We start from the raw sequence: 22,477 nt of genomic DNA, 5'->3' as shown, positions 1-22,477 counted from the left end.
AAATATTTGAAAATAGGTTCTTCTTCGAGTGCTTACTCATGTCCATTCCATTGTAGGTGCGTGTGGGTGCCCTGTATACGGATACTGGAAAATATTTCCCCTTAGCAGATCTAGTAGGGCTGGCTTTGGCACCCCCTGGGGTCCTGAGCGCATGGCGTGGTATATTAGGTGCAGCCAGCCTAATGCCCCTTCAGTTCTTTCCACCACTGACAGTTACTGGAACTGCATTCTTACTTGCTTCCCTGAGTGCCTCTTAGCTGTAGCCTTTGTTTTTATAAGTACTTGTTAAGTAGTTGTTTAGATAATTGTTGTTGTAGTATTAGTAGATAAGGTATGCCCCATCACTGGGCTTTAAGTCTTGTAAATTCTGCAGGAAGGCCTTCCGGATTAGTGACCCCCTATGAAAACTGTTTAAAGTGCCTTCGGGAGTCTCATTGAAAGGACAAGTGCCACATCTGCAAGGCCCTCAGATCGAGGACTCAAAAGGACCGATATCCATCTGAAGTCCTTGTTAATGGAGACATCCCTGAGACCGGCGTCGGAGCCCTCCCGCTCCCTTTTGGGATCGATGCAGAGTGCTCCACCAGCACCGGCTCCATCACAGCACTGGGCTTCCTCTTCACCACAGAGGAAGAACCCCAGAAAATAACATTTGGCAGAAGACCGCTCCCCTGCGCAGAAGAAGGCTAAGGACGCAGGGTCGAACTCCGGAGCAGCTCAGAGCCAGTGCACTGAGAAAGGGGGGGCAGGTTTCACCCAGGGCAATGAGCCCCCTGCAGAGCACCCCCGACTCTGGAGAGCGGAATGGGACCGCTACACCTTGCGGTGCAATCGACTCTGGAGGATGCCCTCCTGTTCTTGCACCCCGTCGGCCTGGACAGAAAGGACGAAGGGTAGAAGCACCTGCATCGAGGGGAAAAACTCTGATAGGTCCTCCCCAGTGGCTGCACACCTCACCGATGCACTTCTCCGCGAAATGGGTCATCGTGGTGGAGATCAATCCCACCAAGAGGCCGATCCCCTGGGGCGCATTCCCCAGCACTGAGGCGGTCTCCAGCGATAGAGCACCGGTATCAGGGGAGCCCAGATAGTCTGAAGCATCATGATTGCTGGCACCAAGGGCAGCAGTATCAACAAGTCAACGCTGGTCCTGCTCAGTATCGAGCAGACACTCCCCATTGGGAGCTCGGCACCGTTCTTGGTCACTGGCACCGATGAGTTCGCCCGCACATGGGAGCTGCAGAACCCAGTCGCCGGCATCGCGGTGCTCGCCCAGGGAGGAGTCTTTCCGACTGAAGTCTTCGATACTGAGAGGCTCCTGGCCACCCAGACGCCGCTCTTGCTCCTCCTCTTACCACAGGCAGTCCTTCTCGCTGAGTTGGTCCAGGCAACGACACCACTGGTCACCAGACTCGTACTCCTCGTCTCTAAGACGTCGGTCAAGAGAGCACCAGGATAGGAGGCAGAGATACCGCTCCCTCTCCTCTTGGTACCGTGAGAGAAGGAGATGATCGAGCTCAGGGTAGTGCTGGAGGGTCTGACAATTCCAAAGGGAAAAGAACCTAGAGGCTCCCCCCACCCAGCCTCCTTTACCTGAGGGGCAAGAACAAGGTCCCTGCCCAGCCCTTTCAGGGTGGCCTCAGTAACCATCTCAATGGCAGTACCGGAACCCCTGGGGGTTACAAGTGACCTCAGGACCCTACCCCCTCGTCAGGGAAGCAGTCGGGGTGCCCTAGCACCATTGGCAGAGGCCAATGATTCCGAGTTGGGGGAGGAGTCAGACCCCATGGAGGGTACATCTATGGGGGCTCCAGCACACTCAGCAGAAGTGCTGGCTCCTCAGCACTGGGTCAGTCATCTTCTTCCTCCCCAGACTAGGCGCTGGTGGCAGGTCCATTGGTTTCCTTGGATGACTTCCGGGTGCCCCAGGAGCTCCTCAAAAGGGTGGTCTCCAACCTCGGACTAGAAGCGGTGGAGCCAGAGGAGCAGACGGATGACCTGTTTAATGTGGTGGCAGCAGTGATGCTGTCCCGGGTTGCTTTGCCAGTGCATGAAGGTGCCCTAAAGTTGGCCACGGGTGTCTGCAAACTCCATCCTCCCTGCCTCCGACCTTGAAGAGTGCAGAGGAAAAGTATTATGTTCTCGTGAAAGAGTTCAAATACTTGTTCACTCACTCTGCACCAAGCTCCCTAGTGGTGCCAATGATCGATTTATTGTCTCGTTGCAACGAATCTCCTCCTGGATAACTGCCTGCATATGTTTCTGCTACGAGCAGGCGAAGGTTCCGCTCCTGTGCAATGTCACAGCTCTCTCCAGTAGAGCGCAGGCATCTTCTGCAGCATTCATGGTGCGGGTGCCCATGCAGGATGTATGCAAAGCTGGTACATGGTGGTCGGTTTGTACCTTTACGTCCTACTATGCTATCGTACAACAGACTAGGGATGAAGCCAGATTCGGTAGGGCAGTGTTGCAGTCAACCAACCTAGGTTATGGCCTAAACGCTATCAAATGCAACAGTTAGCAAAAATGTTGTCAGTTTATTTAATACTTCTCATTTATTGTAATCTAAGGTGGTGTTTTTATTATAATAGGTGCAACATTTTCAAAAGAAGTGATATTTTTTCCCCAGATTGATGATGTCCCTTTCACATACTCTGTTCACAGCATAAGATGGACTTTGTGTATATTTTTGAATAATATGATCACCTTCTTTTAAAAATTCAACATTTAAAAATTTCAGTAGAAAATAGACACCTTGAGTCAGGAAAGTACTTAAGCATGTGCCTGGCTTTAAGCAGATAAATATTCCTACTGAATATCTTTGCAATTCTTTTCTTAATTGGGGCCAGGGTGGGCATTTTGGAGGGGGACTGGGTTAGATTTTAACAGCCAAAGATCTGCTTTCAGCTCTATCAGTGTAGGTTTGGAGAACCTGGGATTTTTTGGGTTTTTTTTTTCTGAACCACTCCAGATTTAGGTTTGTGTTGACTGAAAGCAGAATTTGACCCATAATGTTTACTATGTATTGGTGTCTCACCAAAATTATTTTAATTATATTTAATTTCGCCGTATTGTAAGAAGGGGATAGAAGTTCTAATCTAAAGGAGAAAAACACTGAAAATTAAAAATGCCATTAGAATGCAACAGATAACTGTAGAATATTGATACCATAGCTACAATATCACAGAACAAATTTGTGTATAATTTTGTTAAATGACATTTCAGAAGGTACAAGGATTTTTTCTGCATATTGTTAAAACAGATAAATTAGACTATTCTCCCTTACTAGCTGAAAATGAACACTCATGCTATAAACAAAAAATGTCAGTGAGAAATTAATCTTATATGTTCCTTTACCTACTTAAAATAAAATAATATAAATATTTAATTTGTTTTCAACAGCATGCCCTCCAAAATGTGGTGCTGTCGTGATTGCTGGCTTAGCCATTATGACTTTTATGGTAGCTGTTGGCCTAATTTGTGTGATTATTAGGGGTAAGTGGCACCTAATATTTTGTATTATATTTTATCTGGTATTTTAATCTGAATGTTCAGAAGAACTCTTCCCTGAATTCATTTTTTTTTAGATGTGAATATACTATATTTAGAAATAGCATGTATCTGATAAATTACGTTGTTTAAAAAAAAAAAAAAAATACAGGGCCCTAAACTCCAGATACAGTTTCCTTTTCTCCACTGATCTGTGACATGTGGAGGTCATAGTCCCCTCCCTCTTGTGAACCCTCCTCCCAAGAAATCCATTTCCTTGTGGGATGGGGAGAACATCTGGTAGATATTTTGTGAGGGTAACTCCTGGAGTGAACAGTATGGTTTACTTAATGCTTTTTCAAAGTCAAACTACAAGTTCCAGGAAAGTCTCTGGCCAAGATAACTCTAGAATTGGTCTTGCTAACATTAGATTTGTCTTTCAGTCTCCTTGCATAGATTGATCTCATTCAATACTGGCATCAGAATAAAGTGGTCAGAAAAGTATATAATCTAAATATGTGCTTTTGGAATACTTATAAAAAACAAACTTCTCTAGGTAGTGGACCGAGGGGAGGACCAAAAAGTGAGTAGGTAAAATGGCGCAGGCAGGATGCAAACTTAATACAGAAGGAGAATTGAGGTAGGAATTGAGAATTGGGAAAGAGTAGTTTGGGAGATAATTTTTTTTATTTATATGTATTAGATTTAGTTATGGAACAAATTCTTCTGGATATGTGCAGACTGGAAGTTGTGGGGCTGATCTATAATATGTTCTGAATTTTGAATGTGACTTGGTTATTGGGGTAGATACTGTAAAGCTATACGTGATTATTGAAATGTTTGTTGTAGTCATGGTGATTTAGTTTAATAGCCAGGCTGTTAGGAAACTAGCAGGAAGGCAACACAATGACTGTAGATAAGCAATTTCCCAATAAGTAAGGTAGAGCTCATTAAATGACATTGCTTGAGCTGTTGAACTAGGAAGATACTACTTCTAGGCTGTAGCCAAAGTTAGAAGACGTATTTTGCCCAGGATGATAGCGAGCAGGATTTAAAAGGACATTAAACAGTTAAAAGTTATTCTCTAGAGAGAGGGGGAAGCAGTATCAGGCAGCTGTTTGCTAAGAGAAGACTGACAGAGACAGGCATTCTGCAGAATGGTCTGAAGAAATGAACATACCTGGCCCATTTTCATAGGGTGGTGGGGATTAGGGTAAAACAGAAATACATGTAGCCCCTTTGTTGTATTAAAATTTGTTTCTTTTATATTATACTGTGTTCCTGATAGGATTAAACAATGTTTAGTCTGATCACCTGTATTAACCCCTAGTCACAAGCTTTCAAAACAAAGACTTGCAGATGCTGAACCCCATTGGGTCTGCTGAGTTGTTATGGTTGATACCCAGGGTACTCTACCCTAAGCCTGGCCATAACAATAAGAGAATCAGAGAAATCCATCAAGGAGATGTAAAGACATTAAGCTTGACATCTGAGGGGTGAACTCAGAGAGACCAGAGGAGTCAACAGAGATGCACCTAGCCCTGCAATTGTAACACAGACATCTTCCGTTGCTTTTGATGGGCACTACGTGTGTGTATCTGAGAGCAGAGTTTGGCTTTGATGCAGCATGCTCATGATCTACACTATTTAGCTTCACTTTTGTGGTTCATTATCACCAGTTTATGCTGATACAGTGGTGTTAGATAGGTTTTGGGAGGTAGGGAGTAGAATGAAATCTCATTGCAAGATCAATATTCATGTGATAGATTTTTATGCTGCGCGCTGGCCAAGCAAATAGAAAATGCATCATTGTTGAAAGAGTAGCTCCCAAGTCACCCAGCACAAGCCTGATATAGTAACAATAATAATAATGTTCTTGTTAGTGCTTTTCATTCATAGATTTCAGAGTGCTTTAGCTGAATTAATACATGGAGCACACGTGTTAAAAAAGATTTCTCTCTTGTACAAAAGCGTGATTTAGTCTCCTAGAATTCATAGATCACACAAAGTAGTTTGAGATAAATAACCAAGGATGTGATTCCTTCTGAGTATTGTTACTTTCCTTTAACTTTTGTCGTTTTCTTGAGTTAAATGTTGATTTCTTTTGTGTAGCTAATAACGTGTGCTCATTTTTATGTTCTGTAATATTTTTAGGTTACAACAAGAAAAGCCATCAACTTCCAAGGGTAAGCTTACAAATAATAAATTGGGGGTCACTAGATGGCTCAGGGAGATTGGTTATGAGATATGAGCCTTTCACCATTAGTTCGAATTCTGCCCAGGTTGGTAGCAAGCAAAAGTCACTGCTGTATGATAGCTGTTCAGTGTTCTATGTTAATTGAATTGGTGGTCTTAGCCCAGTTCCTAATTATCTACTTCCAGATCTCTGTAATTTGGTCCCCTTGCTGGCTAATTTATGTGGCAGACCAAGGATTTGAATGGGCATGGAAACAGAACTACCCTAATTGGGCTGATCAGGCTGTGTAAGGAAGCTTGCTGTTCCACTGACCATGCTGCATATTTTGTGTGGCTGTATGGGTACCTTCAGTTGACAGTGCACTCTTTGTTGGCACTAATAGATGTGTAAAAAATTAATAAGATTTCAGTCTGTCTTTAGTAATTGATTCTTTGTGTATATCCCATTGTCCATCTCTCCTCCACTCCCCAGCCCCACCAAATTGTTTCTTTGCCAAGATCTCTTTCACACTAAGGGTCTAACACTTTTTTGGGTTCTCAGCTACACAAACATTATACCCTTTATGATTTTCTTTAAAATGCCCCTAATATTAAAGAGGCCATCTGAAAGTAGAGTGGCTGTTGTCTTTAGGTCATGCAGGATAGGTGAATGTTTGGTTTTTATTCTTTCTGAGGAAGGTAATCCTGGTTTTGCAGTCTGTCGTCGTTTCCGCCGCGCGCACCGCCCCCCTTCCCCCCCCCCCATACTAGGAACAATTGCCTCCTAAAAATGGAGTTTCCATGGTGTTGTACCCTGTTTTCTAAAGGGTAGACATATGTGATCTGGCCCTTTTTATATCTGTAATCAGAATCCCTATCGTTTTGCGTGTCTAATTACTGGTTTTATGACTAGGTGCCCCAACATTTGGGACTGGATAATCCCAAAGAGCGAGACAGATATATTGTTTTGTGGGTGCAGTCAAGAACACAGCAGTCTACAGGCCCAATGAAATTCTGGCTGAAAATCAGGTCTAGGGTTGCGGTCTCCATCAAGAGATACTCAGCATGTATTGCTGTGGTTGAAGGGATTTATAAAAAGAAGTGCAGTTGGCTTGAAAATCAAAGGGTTTTTGTTCTTTGTAACCTAAGGGCTATGCTAACCTTGCCCTCAGAGGCTTGTGGTTTATTTTGGTATTAGGAGCATATTTCTAAAATAACTCTTGATGCTTTCTTGAGGCCCAGGAGAGAAGGGTGTGTATTTGAGACCTGTCAACCATAATCAGTTTCCTTTTAAAATCTATCAAGTTTCCTGTTTGCCCATGTTCTTCTTCCTTTGATTCATTCTGTACCAGATAAAATGCACAAATATTTGTGATGTCTTGTAGAGCTATTAACTGCTTGATTTTTAACCTTGGTACTGTTCACTTCCTGCCCTACTGATCAAATTGCAGAGAAAAGCTGTTGCTGCTTCACTTAGAAGTAGTGTGTCTCATTGCATATCTCTTGTCACATCTAGACATTTCACTAGGAAATTGAGACTCCCGATGTGGCAGGAGATGAGATGAAGAGAGTGCCATTATTGATGGACTTGATTTTCATAACCATAGTTACTAATCTTCAGCTTCTTTCATTTTTGTAGAATCACTACTTACTGTATATGTCAATTAGAGTAATTTAACTGTGGCGAGCCAAAAAATAGACATGAAGGCTTTTTATATATATATATATATATATAAATATTTTTAAATATTTTACAGAAAGCTGTAGAAGAACCACTTAATGGTAGGTGGTAATCAAAATCTTATGTTTTTACTTAAGGGGTTATTCAAAGCCTTTTAGAGATGGGATAAAATTTGGCTGCAGCACTGAGTGTGGTTGCTTGGGTTAAGGTGCCTCAAATTATTCAGCTCCCTGAGCCACTAAGTTTGATGTATCACAGATGTGTGATGCCTGCAACTCTGGGTATAAGGGAGTGTTGTGTGCTGCTCTGCTGTCTACACCTGCTGGTCATTGACTGCTGACTGTTTCAGAACAAAGATAGCATCACAGTGGGAGCAGTATCCCTGTCTGCTTTACAAAAACACAACCTCTTACTAAAAAGAGATGCTTTTACAGGAAGACTGTTGTTGAGCCAGTCTTCTTTATGGGGTGCATGTAAGTGGGATAAAGGGCTTTCACAGTGGGGTAAGACAAAATCTTACTCCTTCTCTATGGTCTCTTGGCTTTGTGAATACCTACGGTGGTGGTGTAAAATGATATGGGAGAAAAACACGGGTGATACCTGCTGTGGGGGATTTTACAGTGGAAGAAGGGTGGCCCTGAAACCTGTCTTCTTTACTCTGTTTGGAAATTCACTAGTTGACATACTGGGAAGTAGTGATGTATCAACACCTGTTTTAAAACTAACCAGAATGCTAATCATGTAACACTTCTAATTATTTCCTTGTCTAATTACTAATCTTCTACTTGGCTTTTAAAGATGCAAAAGGAGTGATGTTAGAATGATGGTGAGTTGAATGTTATCTGCTGCTGTAGATTTTGATTGGTTAATTAATATTTACTCTGGGATTTTGAAATTAAAAATCACCCTGTACAGGGGATGCTGCTAATATAAGTTATAGGTGACCTGAAGAGAGATGTTTGTATCCCTTTTTTTTACTGCTTTATGACATATGCTATAAAGAAGGACTGAAAGGTGTGCAGGGTTTTCCAAGTGTCGTGGGTTTTCTGCAATTTTTTATCTTGGAAATCGCAAAAAACGTCAAGTCTATCTTTGTTTAGCTGGAGGTCTCTTTTGTAACAATCAGAGTTGCAAACTGGAATCTCTTTTAGCCCTTACCAGAAGGATTGGAGATATTGAATCATGAACAAAAAAAACTCCTCTGCCCCCCACTTCCCACAAAATGTTAGGTATGTGAATTAAATAGGTTTTAACAAAAAACACTTTCCCTTTCAGTTAATCAGGTATTACTTTGTGATGTCATAAACTTCCTTATATGCCTGTCACTGATAGAGTCTTCCAGGAAAAGACGGTAGTCAAGAACTGAATTTATAATGTAAAAAACAAACACTTTTTTTTTTTTTTTTTTTTTTAACTTTTTTTCTCCTGGAGGTGAGGGAAAGGGTATGTGCAGATCTTTCAGTTTCCTTTATGGATTATCATGGACCAAAAAGAGGGGAGACACTCAATGGTTTTCCTCTCCTTTGCTGATTATCTTTAAAGGGACATTGTCAGGTGGACATTGGGTCCAACTTCTAGACTTCGCTTTAAATAGAAAAATTTGCAGAATATTTTTTTCAAAAGTATACAAAGTGAAATGAAAAATTACTTGTGATTTGAAGTATTCTCCTGATTTGTTGGATGGGATCCAAAAAATGGCCATGGACTATCCAAACATAGAGAGTGATGTGCAAGAAGTTAAGTAAAAAATTATTAAACCTCTAGTGGTTGTAATAATCAAATATGGGATTAGTAGCGCGCAGAATGGCATAAAATGTTATGTATTAATTTGATAGTGTCACTTTAAAGTTGTGTTAAATTTTCACTTGTAATCTGTTGTTCTCCGGCTGGAGCATGCAGATTATTTTTCCACTTAGAAATTACTTTATTTTTTTGAATCTGATATTTGGTACAAAAACTTAATAGTTTTTGGGGGAATGCTATTGGTTAAGTAACTTTTTTTTTTAGTTTGACAAGTAGAAAAGTTTCATGTTTGCCTTTTTGACCAATTATCATTTAACTATTAATATTTCACATTAAGATTTAATGTTGCATTTAGTTTTCCGTTCACTGATGCATTTGATTGAAAAACTAGCTTTGAAATGGTTACAGTATTTAACTTAAATACTAAGCTAGTCTGGTGGCCATATGCTTTGAATGATATTGCTACAGTTTTCCCAATACATTAGTCATTTAGTTGCACACGGATATCTTCACACTGGCAAATCTAGTACCTTACCCAGTGTGGTCATGGCAACTATTTGAGAATGTTTGCAATTACCGTGTCACAATGTGAACTTGCTTGTAAAATTACACAATTGCTCTAATTCAGGTAATAACTTTTTTTGTTTTAGTTTTATGAAGTGCACATTTTAGCAAAATAACTTAGAGCTAAGGCAGCCACCAAACACATGAAAAAACGCACACCCCTACTAGGAGATCTCCACAATTAAGTCCTACCCTGAGTATCTACCCTCATCCATTGTTGTAGAAACTTGTGATAGTGAACCAGACTTTCCACAGTATCACTGCACTGTTTGATTTCCTCCAATTGAGAATTCCCTTGGCTTTGTGGGTTTTGTCACCCTTTTCAGTTATTGTTTTAATGGTCTGTGTTCTTTCATGTCGACTATGTATTTTTCTCCTTGTATTCCTTTCCTGCTAGTATGTCACATTTCCTGCTCTCACGTAAGTACTAGGAGACACTAACTCTATTTTCACTGCCCCTAGAGACTGATAATGCCAGTTCAAGAAAATTGCCAGACCCTGAGCCTAGAGAGAAAGTTACTAGAGAGTTTTTTTCAACCAATTTTATCTTGAGTCATAGCAGCATCTTGGAAATAGCAGCAGCCAGTAAAATTACTGACTGACTGCTAATTTATTGATAATTTATATTCCAGGTTGTTTGTAAGTACAGTGTAGTGCTGAATTTATGTAGCTCATGGCTAAGCTGTTGTGAGATTCAACCAAGTACACATAAGGACTGCTTTTTAAACCAATAGGAATGCATCTGCTCATATGATGCAATGAATAACTTCACCAGCATATCTTAGATAGTGATAAAATCTCTTTAGTTATTTGGTATAACTGAAATAAAGAGTGGGGGAAGGCGCTCTATCTATAGCTCCTGCTTTGGAAATAAACACCGTTTTCCCTCAGCAATGATCTAACATAAGCAGGCCATTATACTGTGTGAATTTCTGTCTATCTAAATGTTTTAAAATGTCAGTCGGACAGCAAAATGGGATCAGTGCAACAACCTTGTACTTCTGAAGACAAATTCTGCTTTGACACACAATTTTAAATGAATTGTTCAGTGTTTCCCTGGACCCTGTTGTGAATATCAAATTTCTTCATACCATTTCTGTTTGAAGTCTTCACCCAGTATCTTAAAAGACACACAAGCCAGTTAAGAACCTGCTGTTTGTGCCTTTAAATATCGTCTCCTAGAGTAATAGGGGTTTTATAGATCAAAACTGAGATACAATGCCAGAGCTGTGTAGAGAGGTTATATAGCAATTGTTTGTATATACATGGCTCAAGTCAAAACTAGCCACCTTCTGTTTTATGAGCAGTAAATCTGTCTTCATTTTTAAAAAAAAATTGTAAAGTTTGAATTTAGTTAGGCAGCACAAAGTGTAGGATGTGGGTGAATGTTAATCAAAACATTCTTGAATAATCGCTTTGTTTTGTAATTTTCCAGCGTAACTAACGAGTGATGGAATCTGCTACAACCATGATAATATGTGAAAAGAAGTACATTTGTTTATACACCATGGCCTTTGATGATGCACTATTTGAAGAGAAGAAAAATCAGGAACGTAGCTGTTTTGCACGTTTGGGGAAAAAATGCTAAAATGATTTACATGTAATTTTATAGTCACAGCAGCTGTAGTTCCATTCAAGAGAGAGGGTTTGTTTGTTTTTGGTTTGTGTGTAGGGGAGGTGAGGGTGAAAATAGAAAAAGGCGCTATTTATTGACCACACATTCTTTACAATGTCACTATTAGTGGTAGCTTTTTAAAAAACCATCAGTTTTTGAAATTGGGGCAGATCAGTGACCAAAAGATAGCACTATGCTACAGGAGTAAACTTTTGCGATAATTTAAACAAATCTGTAATTGTATGAAAAATGTCACACTGTTTCTCTCCTGACTCACTCTTCCCTCAAATATTAAAAAAGACCGACCATACTACTATGAAGTTTAATATGACAAAGGCTGTACTTACATTTAGATTAATGGGGCTTTGTGTGTGTGTGTGTGTGCATGCATGGGCAAGATTTGTTCATGCCTAGATGGTCTGAATAAGAAGTGGATGTTGTACAAATGTTACTCTTTCCACTTTCAGCATATGTATTATCACACTGCACAGTGCATATGCACTCACCACACTGAAAAAACTACATTTAACAAAACTTTGATTCCTATGCCTTTTTTTTAATGATTACCCAATTTCCCCTGCTTCCATATACTATAATAGTTTCCATGTATATAGAGTAGTTTTGTGGTGTGCTTTGATTACAGATAGCTTAGGCCAGTGTTTTTTGTGCCTCTCTTTGTAGTCTTTGATTAAATATGACTCACCTCTGAGCAAAATTCAGCGCTGCGATTGTTGGACACAACACCCATTGATTTCAGTGTCGAACATGGCCTTTAATATTTATATTGTACAGTCTGTGGTACTGGAATCAGTCTCAGGTTTCTCCTCTGCAAACTAGAATTTAAGAACCTCTTGCTGGCTTTCAGAAAACTGAGAATAATCCTAGTTAGCAGCAGTTCTGCATTTTAAATGTATTTTCTCTCTTTCTGCTTCCTTATTACCAGGAAGTTATGCATAAAAACAGGAACAATGTTAGTTCATGGGATCCTGCTACTTATACCTTAATTGAAATTGTCATCCTGGGTTTGCGATATTGTCATTAGTTATGTCAAACAGAAGACTCTTTCAAGCAGGGAATAAGTAAATTCAGGTTCTGAAAATATTGAAGTTTTACAGATAAAAATTTATTAAAACCTAATTAGAATCACTTCTACATGTCTTGTGTAGTCTGTGCGGCCTTGCCTGCTCTTTGAACAACTATACTTTGAGGGTTCACCCTCTATAACTAGTAAGAAAGCAGTTTTCTCCTTTAACAAATGTTTGTTTAAAAATCCTTTACACTTCCCCTTTTTGTGACTATAGAAATCCAGGGCCATGCTGCAGTTTGATACAGGGACCATGTTTTAAATAGAATTAACTTGAGCGTCTGAGTCTACAGCCTTCACTGGCATGGCATAGGTCCCATGTGAGGACTGCAGGATTGAGCACCTCAGCTAACCCAGGCTGCAGTCTTACAGAAGTCAATGTGATATTCACATGTGTAAATGCTTTATAAAGGACCTAGTCAGAAGGGCTTTAAGTCTTTGAAGGTGTATGATTTTTGAATGTGGTATATCATATGGGTTTTCATAAAGATTTGAAATCCATATATAGTAGTCAAGCCTCCCCCATCATAGCAGACATCAAAATAGTCTAAATAAGGAGTAGGAGACAGTAAGGATCTATAACAAGAGGCAATGCAGTGACTTTGCTTACATTTATGCATGCAGCTCTTCATCTACACATGTCTAGTTACTGATACCCTCTGGTAGTTTATAGCAGCTTCACGCAGTAGCAGGCTTTGAAATTGTGTTTTGCCTTACACTTCATAGAGCTTTAAAATCAACTATCAGCCAATTGGATTTTAGCAGCCACTGTTGTAGTGAAGCCAAATTCCTTTAATAAAATATTACCATGATTGAATTCTGCATTCTGTACTTGTCCATTACTGCTGTATGCAAAAGCTCTGCTTTGAGTTTCTCAGAGTACCAGTTAAAAAGTGAGTTACTTAATTTCCTAAGGTCATTTAACACTTTCTTCCTCCAGTAATTTAAAAAACAAAGTTGCTTAAATGACTGATTCCAGTTTATATATATATAAAACCAAATTCTCATTTGACATTTTGAATATCTGTAGTCTTTACCCAAGTGTTTGTTTATGAAACATAACTGTAAATAATGTTCTATTATACTACAAATAAAATCTTTTTAAACTGTTTCTATGAGTCTTTTTGTTCCTGCCACAAATTAATTATGCCTTTCAAGAGCAGTTACACCAGTAATTTCAGGGAGTGTTGGCCTGCTTTTTCCTATGTAAAAAACCCTGTTGAATCAAGTAAATCATTCCACTGTGCCATCACCATTTTACATTGAAATCATCACAACTGGAAGAGTTATTAGTGCTTTTATTTTAACCAATGCTAATGTCTGAGTATTTGATACCACAGTGATATACTTTGAAATTAAATCCTTTCATTATTAAAACAGGGCAAACTATTTAACAAGAAAGTTTTAAGCCATGGCTGGGTAAGCAATTTAATTATCTTAGAGCTACAAAGACTTTTGCTGCAGTATCTGTGCAGTGGTAATGGGCATTTAATGTCCTGCCCTCTCTACTGCTGGGAACTCAACAGCAAAGCTTTCAAAGTGCATGGTGCTGAGTGCTCACAGCTCAATATTGAAATTGTGAGCACAAGGCCCTGCATCCTGATTAGAGCCAAAGCTACAGATTCCTCAAAACAATCATTTAAAAAAAATCATTTTTATTTTCATTAACTGATTAGAAAAGGGTTGTTGCATCTCTTCCTAAGGACAGTTATTGAAGGACTGATAATGGCAGTAGACATTTCTACAGCACCTTTCTTGCAAAGATCCCAAAGATGTCACTAAAGTAAATCTGGGAATCTCACTCACTGCAGAAACATAGCATGGTGGTGTGGAAAGTAGCAGTCAATTTAACAGCCCCCAGGAACTTAACACACCACTTCATCATGGAAGATTATGGCCAATACATCTATACAGTGAAAATTTTAGAGATAAATTATAGCTATGTATTTGAAATATATCCAGGACTGAAAGCTCTTACCTGAAGCCTCTGAGGCTTTACATGCTGGCAGTCAGCATAGTTCAGTCCTGAGGACTATAATACTAGCTTTATTCTATGATTCTATTCAATTTTTAAACCCGTGTTGCCATTACATTTAATTTGATATTAAACATCTTTTTTCAAGCTTTCCTGACTGTTTCAAATTTCTCTTGATCCTCTCCCTCCCTCCTTTCTTCCCCCCCCCCCCCCCCCCCCCGGCTAGTGTTTCTTTCTTGCTTTAGTCCCAACTGTCTGCCTTTTTTTCTTGTAACTTTCCATGCTCTAGTCTAAAGCATCCTAAACACAAGCTACTAGCCTAGATAACTAATTGGTCAATGCTGGCATGGCAGATTTTGTGTCATCTGAGAGCAAGGAAGGACTTGGGCTGTAATTAAAGTATTGGGTGGAGTGGGACTTGAGAGCGGTGGGTTCAGTAGTTATGTCTGATTCTTTGATGGGCTGGGGGAAATCTTTCTGATGAGCTGCTTCATCTCTGGGGTGGGTAACACCACTTCCCTAGATCATTTGTGTGTGGGGGGGGTCTGGGGGCATAAAAATTGATACTTGTTCATGTGTCTGACTGCCATATGTACAGCAGGACTGATTTTTTCATTTCACCAGGTTTATGCAATGTTCCACCTGCACACTGAATTTTATAACTGAAGTCAAAGGGTTGGCTGTCCTCGTTAGTGCTGGAGTAGGCAAATTTAGTACTTTCTGCTGTTTGGCTGTATCTAGTCCCACTTGCCTGGTTGCAGGGGTGCAGTGTAATGGGCTAATCTGGGGGAAAAAAAATCTCATTTTCCCTTTAGGGTCTTTCTTACAGAACAAGATAGACTATTTAAATGGGGATGTCTGCTGTAGTCTGCTTACCCTGCTGAATCCCACCGGCGGGTTTTTGCATTCATGGCTTTGCCTGTTTTCTTAGCTGCATTTTTTTACGTGGGGGGGCTAGACACATGAAAGAACAGACATTCAGCAAACTTTTTCAGAATGTTATATATGGTCAATTTAACTGCTCTCAGTTTAGCATGAACAAAGTCTTAGGGCTAAATTCACCCTTCAGTTACAGGCACTTGACACTCCCCTCCCACCCCATTGAAGGCAGTGGGAATTATACATAACCAGTGGCATACGTTGGCCTTTACTGTATAGGGAAGACCATTGTTCATTGTTGGTTAAATTTACTTGAACAAATCAGCAGAGGAAGTACACGCTGGTAATTCAACCTATTCCTCTACAAAAAAAAAAAAAATCAACAAGATCTTTATGGCAGTGCAAGGTTGACCATGACCACACAGGTGAATTCAGTCATTTAAAAGAAGACCTGAAATAAATGGTGAACTTCCAGAAACATTTACTTGCTGGTTTATGCAGCTACCTCGTGGCTTAATGAGAATATAAAAATGGGTGACGGAACGTTGGTATGACTGGCACATGAGGGTCTAATCATATTTGGCTCATGTCTGCCTTTGGCTATGCACATGCAGCGCCCGCTGCACTCAATGCACACTGAGCACCTATTGTTTGAGGATGGAATCAGGCCTCTTGATGGATAAATTAAATTCTTCCAAATATTGAGACTGTGAGCATTAAAGTAGAACTAACACAAAAAGGGGAATAAATGCAAGTGCTGTGTCAGTACACCCTTAGAGTCTTTCTCCAAGCTAGAATGAGTTAGTACGAATAAAATGGAATGTCTGCATCAACTGCTTTCAGGTTTCATGATAGCAAATGGGAACCTTAGGGTTGTCCTAAAATGTAGGAATTTGATGCAAGGAGGGAGATTTCACAAGCATCTTTTGAGTGATGTTGAAAAAGCTCAACAGGGATAAGATCTAGACCTATATTTGACTATAAATGTTATCCACAACCCCTTATTTGGGGGATGGAATGAATTAGTAGCTGCTGGTGGGTACGAGATTTCTAAAAGCAACAGAGTCACTGTACAGAGTGTTACGCAAGAGGAATGCCTCAGAGAATCCAGCCACACAGATAATATTAAGCGATTTATTTAGCAACACGTTGGGAAGAGCTTAACAAGCAGCTTCTGAGTGCAATTGTTACAACAGTTTCTTAAATACTCATCAAGATTAGTTTAAACTAATCACCAAAACCAATTCTCTGCATCTTGGGGAAAACAACTCCAGATATGGTGGGGAGGAGAGAATAAGGGGGAAAGTGGTCTCAATGGATAAGGAAGATGAGGGGCATGAACACAGTATACATGACGGAGGGCAGGGGTGCAGTGAGGAGTATGTGATAACATGCAGGAACAGTCCAAAAGGTATCTTGTTCACTGCTTGGCTAGGTACTGTCTGTGCTTGTGGTCCTTGGTGTGTTCTGCCTCACCCCAACAGATTCCCTCCTGTTTGACATATCCAACTTGTGAGTGAGATACAGTCACTACTTTAACTGTAATTATATTCGTGATTAATCTTGTGAGTGAGGGTGAGGAGGAAGGGGTCATAGGCAGGGGGAGGAGTATGGGTAAAGCAGGGGGGAAGAAACAAGACCCATGTGGGAAGTGGCATTAGCAATCATAGCAACACACACACACAAGACAAGGAGGGAAAGCAGCAACAGCTATCTGCAAGATGGTCTACCACGTGCTGAGGTTGTCGGACGGACCAGCAGTTGAACCTTCCAAGCGGGTTATAATCTGGTTGGAGAGCTGAACCTTCACCCAGCCTTCAACAATGTTGGTGGCAGACACAGAGGCAGCAACAAGGACTACTTTGGCCAGCAGCTCTTTTGCTAGTTGGACAGGGGTATTGTCCAGCTATAGATTGCCATACCACCAAGGAAGCGATGTCATTCCAGTGAAGACGCGGCCAGGTAGATAAATGTCACCCAGGGTGAAGGAGTCTGTGATTTGCAGGCACATGGAGGAACTGGCAGGGTGGTGTAGTGGGCCGTAGTTGTAATGCGTTGCAGCGGTGATAAAGCACCGAGTGGCAGACGCTTGGACAGCAGCCTCAGCATCCGGGAGGGGAAGGATGGTAATAACCCCAGGGGAAAAGAATGTTCAAAGGGCAAAGAGTAGAGCAAGAGCAGATAATATAATCAGCAGTCTCTGTACAGCAATCTGAAGTCGTCAGAAGCATGCTGCCACCACTCGCCGTCTCCCCCACCCCCTTGGGGAATTGCATGCATTGGCCAACCTTGAGACAGGTATCTTACGTGATTTGGACTACAGGTGGGTCCCAGGAGTGTGCGGCATTGAGGCTCAGGAGAAGGATCATTAGGAGGAACAACATCTTTCACCTGAAAAGACAAAGTTAGTGTACAGGACACACATTAAACAGACTTACGCATACAACTTAATTCTGGTTTTATGGATCCGAGTTGGAGGTGTCTGTGTGTGCTATTACTGCCAGTTTAGATGGTTTTTGAATTGCTTCTAGTAAATTTTTGATATACTCCCCATTTTTTAGCAGGGTACTGAACGAGATGAGGTATCCCCGAGCTGTCCATGAAGTCAGGTAGTCAGTCGTGCACACCACTAAAGGCATAGCGACTGTTGGTGTAGACAGGTATTAGCCCTCAGCTAATAAACAGGCATGAGTGAGGGCTACCAATTCAGCAACCTGGGCGGAGCAGGACGGGGGTAAAGAGTCTGAAAGGAGACATGACCCTGAGCAGTCTCACACACAGCCCAGCCAGTGTAAGGCTGTCCCATAGCATACTATCGAGACCCATCAACAAAAAGGGTAAGGTCAGAAGAGGGTAAAGGTTGTTCAAGAACAGAGTGTTTGGGGGGAAAAGGTGTCCTCTGATAGAGGACATGAATGAGGATCCTCCGAGGTTGACATTAAGGTAGCAGGATTAAGGAGATTAGAGTGGGTGATGGTAACGTGGGGGCTAAGAAGTGTGTATTCCCATTTAGACCATTGTGCTGAGGTGACTTTAGAAAAGCGGCCGCCATCCAAAATGTTATAAACAGTGTGAGGGACATATATAGTAAGAGGAGCCCCAGAAACCAGGAGGTCTGAAATGGTTACTGCCCAAGAGGCAGCTTCAATGGTTTGTGGGCAATGATTAAGGGCAGAGGCTACAGGATCCAAGCATGTAGACTAATAGGCTACAGGGCAACGCCTATCACCATGGGCCTGTGTGAGCACAGCAGAAACATGACCCTCCTGTACATGTGTCCAGAGTTCAAACGGTAAAGAAGGGCGGGGGGAACCAAGTGACGGAGCGGAGAGAAGGGCTGTTTTAAGCTCAGCCACACAGTCATCATCCAAGGAATGGAATCAGAGGAGGCAAGAGCACCCTTAAGGAGGTCATTAAGAAGTTGCGCTAAGGAAGAAAACCATGGGATATATTGCCTACAGAAATTTAAAAGGCCCATGAGCTTGCACAGCTCCCACACCGTGGTGGGGTGAGGGGCAACGGCAATACGACGATCGGAGGTGTGGGCCTGTGAGTCCTGTGAGATGGTAAAACCTAGATATTGGACGGAAGGCAAAGCTACTTGAGCCTTCCGAGGACTGGCTTTTAAACCTGCAGTCGCTAAAACTTGCAGAAGCATCTGGAGAGCTACCAGGTGGTCAGAGAGGGTGGGGGAAGCAAGTAGCAGATTGTCAAAGTATTGTACACAGGTGGAATTAACAGAGGACCAGTCAACCCCAGACAAGGCTTTGGCCATAAACCAATGGAAAAGGATGGGACTGTTTTGGGGAAGTTGGGTCCAGGTGAATTGGGTCAGGTCAAAGGTAAAAGCAAACCAAGTCTGAGAGTCTGGATGCACAGTGAAGCTCCAGAAGCCATTAGCAATATCTAACACAGTGAAAATACAATAAGAAGGGTCAAGACCTGAAAGGGCAACCAAAGGATCGGCAACAATGGGACCAAGTTTAGCAGCATACTGATTAACTGTGTGGTAGTCAATAGTAAGACGCCAAGAGCCATCAGGCTTCCTAACAGGCCAGGTGGGGGAGTTGGTGGGGTAAGAACAGGGGACTAGTTTGCCGCGCTGGTGTAAGGAATGTATAATATCACCTACTGCATCCCGGGCCTCAGGCTTGAGGGGATATTGTTTGGTAGGTGGAGGAAGTTGACCAATAACCTGGATGAGAGGACAGAGGTGCTCAGGTACCAAACAGCAGGACAACTTGTCCTCAGCCCAGACAGAGGGGAACCTGGAACAAAGCTTGTGTAAAGGGTTAGAAACATCCCAAGTGTGGGGTGCAGGTTTAGCAGCAGCAACAGAGGAGAGTGACTGTTTGTTGGGTATTGTATATGTGCTCAAGAGCTTATCTGTAACAGTACTTTTAGCGAGATTTAAAGTAGCAGAAAGATCAGAGAGAGCATCCATGCCCAGTATGGTCTCTTCAGTATTTGGAGCAACATAAAAAGATTGCACTCATAAAAAAGAATTAAATTCAACAAGAATTAGGGGGCTTTTGTATGCAGTGATATGCACGCCACTCACCCCCGAAACTGTGACATGCTGTTTGGTGGTAGGGAGGGGGAGATCAGTAACAGAGACCCCCATGTCCACAACAATTGTGCATAGCCAGCCCCCTATCCATGCTTGGAGGTGTGGTCTAACGAGGTTGTTGTTTGTGTCTGCAGAACTGACGGGCAAGGGAGCGGAAACGTCCCAGCGATTCATTGAATCAAGCGGTCTGACCATTTCTTCTTTACTCCGACGGGCATAGGGGCTAGCAGAGGAACGATTGGGGTGAGATACAGTAGCAGGAGGTGCAGTAGCAGAAAGAACTGGGCGGCTCGGGCAGCCAGCAGCCCAGTGTCCCACTCCCCCACAAATACAGCATGGGTGGAGGGTGCAGAGGTGTGGGTCACAGGGCCGGGGCAGGACAGAGGGGTGTTATTACGAGACCCAGAATGGCTGCGGCCCTGCCCTCGACCACGACCCTGCCCTCTGATTGGGCAGTCCCTCCGCCCTTGACCAGAGGCACCGCAGTTGTGGCGGGTCATTTTAGTTCCGGTTGTTACTGCAGCAACACAAGGGACTTTATCTTTCTTTTCTTTTCTTTAGCCTGTCTTGCTTCGCACTCAGAAACCCAAATACAGATTGACTCGTAGTCAGAGCCCGGGGTGGACACCTAGGTTGAGGGCTGTCGGGAGATGAGAGTTAAAACCTTCCTTTAACATTTTTAAAAACACTTGGTCGGTTTCTTTTGCTCTGCATGTACCTCGCATTTACAAAGTTGTCCTAAAAAACAGGGATGGTTGAGTGGAATCCCTTGTTGGGGTGAGGCCTCTATGCAGAACACCAGAGACTGCAAGCACTGGAAGTACCTGATTCTGTGAACCAAAGCAGTCATAAAACAGGCTTAACCAACCAATTAAAATGGGTGAAGGCTGCGTTGTGTCACTGAAGCAGTAAACTGCAGCTGGAACATACTAGTCAATCTGATCCCCAATCTCATCGTGTCTTCCATAGCCACTACACTGATTGCTCTAGAAATTCACTTATACCCATTCACCTAATGTAGTGCAGTGGTGGCTGGCCTAACGTTTCCTGTGCTCTTATGTGCCTTTTTCATTGCAACAATGATACAGCGCAGACCTCACAGTACCCCGAGAAGTTTCACAGGCAATCGTCACACTTTATGGTGACCACCAGCATCCCTAGAAATGTAGCTAATTAGATTTTTTCAAACCTCACCAATGACACACTTAAAAGAAAACCTGGACTATTCTAAATATATTTCCACTGCATGATGCTGATTGTGAGGCGCTGTTCCAAGTGATTACTTGAGAAGAACTGAAATGATGTCTGCGTGGAGTCAGTCTCAATAATCATAGAAGCTACAGATGCAAATGACTTATTAAAGCTATCCAGTCCATATCCCTAATAGTATAGGAATGTTCCTATAATGTATTTTCCAGTGTTTTACCCAGTCTACTCCAAAATGTCTCAAGTGATGGGGCTTCTACCACTTCCTTTGGAGACTATTTCACAGCCTAATGTATCTCTCTCTGTCTACGTTTTCCTTTTCTTACTTTTGTTCCATTATTCCTACTCATACCCTCATGTACTGCCCTAAATAACTCCTCTCTAGCCTGGGTTTTGTGATCTTCAGCTATTTGCTGAGTGTTCTCATATTCCCCACTGGCACTTTTCCACTACTCATTACTTAGCCAAGCTGTACTTAATCTGGGAAGCACAGCTTTTGAAATATTGATTAATGCAGCCAAATTATTACAGCAGTGCACAATCATCATAAATTTCAGTGCTTTTGATTTAATCATGTGCATTTCCCTTTCAGTAATACTTGTAGCAGGTGCATGAATGGGCTGAAGGAATCTGCAAAGACACTGCCTATACAAATGCAAAGATTGGTGCTGAAATGCCTAATACGAACAATCAGCGTTTTTGGAGTGCAACTGAAGAACATTGGTAGGACAAAGAAGTAAGCAATGAATAAAGAATACAGACGACGTACAAAAATGTTCTTCAAGTCCAGTGTCCAAAAGATAAAAGGCTTAAGCATTTCCCGCACACTGACTTATCTTTTGGACACTGGACTTGAAGAACATTTTTGTAAGTAGTCTGCGTTCTTTATTCATTGCTTTCTTCTTTGTCCTGATTATATATCATCAGTGGACTCAGGCCATTAACAACTCATAAACCTTTCGCACATACGTATATATACACATACATACATACATATATGAAACCAGGAGAATGGGGTTAATGAAAGTGAAAAGGCAACCTTTGGAAGAGTGATCAACTTTATAAGCAAGCGCCACTCTTTAAAAAAGAAATCTTGAGCCATGATAGAGAACCCAGAGACAGAAAGAAAGCCATACAGGGACATGCCAAACGAGATGAAACACATGCTATGATCTGCATAGCACAAATGGAAAGTGTCTGCTTGATGAGTACCTAAGACCAAACAAATGGGTAAGAGAGCAAAGATAAGATCTCTTTGCTGAACACATGGAGCTAAAGTGACAGTGGAAAAGAGGCTAGATGGCCTTGTGGTGTATATTTCTTCTAAACAGGTGTTTTTACTGTTTCTGAAGAATTTGGGCCTGATCCCATGGGGTGTTGCACCGCTCCTGGGACTTACCCAGCATTTTCATCTCCCTCAAGTATGTCCCAGTAGACTAAGGTACTTAAGCATGCTCCTAACTTTAAGCATGTGAATAGTTTAATTGACTTTTTTG

General features: G+C 41.7%; 1 protein-coding gene across 9 annotated transcripts in view; it reads left to right on the top strand.

Moving 5' to 3' along the window:
- Positions 1 to 13,462, top strand: part of CD47 (CD47 molecule) — a 34,441-nt gene extending 20,979 nt beyond the window's left edge. For 3 of the 9 annotated variants that reach the window (XM_067546200.1, XM_067546203.1, XM_067546209.1), the window contains exons 7-11: positions 3,403 to 3,495; positions 5,644 to 5,675; positions 7,422 to 7,446; positions 8,144 to 8,171; positions 11,088 to 13,462. In XM_067546200.1, the coding sequence (XP_067402301.1) occupies positions 3,403 to 3,495; positions 5,644 to 5,675; positions 7,422 to 7,446; positions 8,144 to 8,169 (176 nt within the window). In that variant the 3' untranslated portion in view covers positions 8,170 to 8,171; positions 11,088 to 13,462. Of the gene's footprint in view, positions 1 to 3,402; positions 3,496 to 5,643; positions 5,676 to 7,421; positions 7,447 to 8,143; positions 8,172 to 10,049; positions 10,073 to 11,087 lie in introns of all 9 variants that reach the window. The other 6 variants (XM_067546201.1, XM_067546204.1, XM_067546202.1 and 3 more) reach the window with 6 other exon arrangements.
- Positions 13,463 to 22,477: the final 9,015 nt, after the last annotated feature.

This window comes from Emydura macquarii, unplaced genomic scaffold, assembly GCF_026122565.2.
Source record: "Emydura macquarii macquarii isolate MOO-44397 ecotype Brisbane River unplaced genomic scaffold, CSIRO-AGI_Emac_v2 contig_1119, whole genome shotgun sequence".
Classification (NCBI taxonomy): Eukaryota; Metazoa; Chordata; order Testudines; family Chelidae; genus Emydura; species Emydura macquarii.
This window is presented reverse-complemented; position numbering and strand designations above follow the sequence as displayed.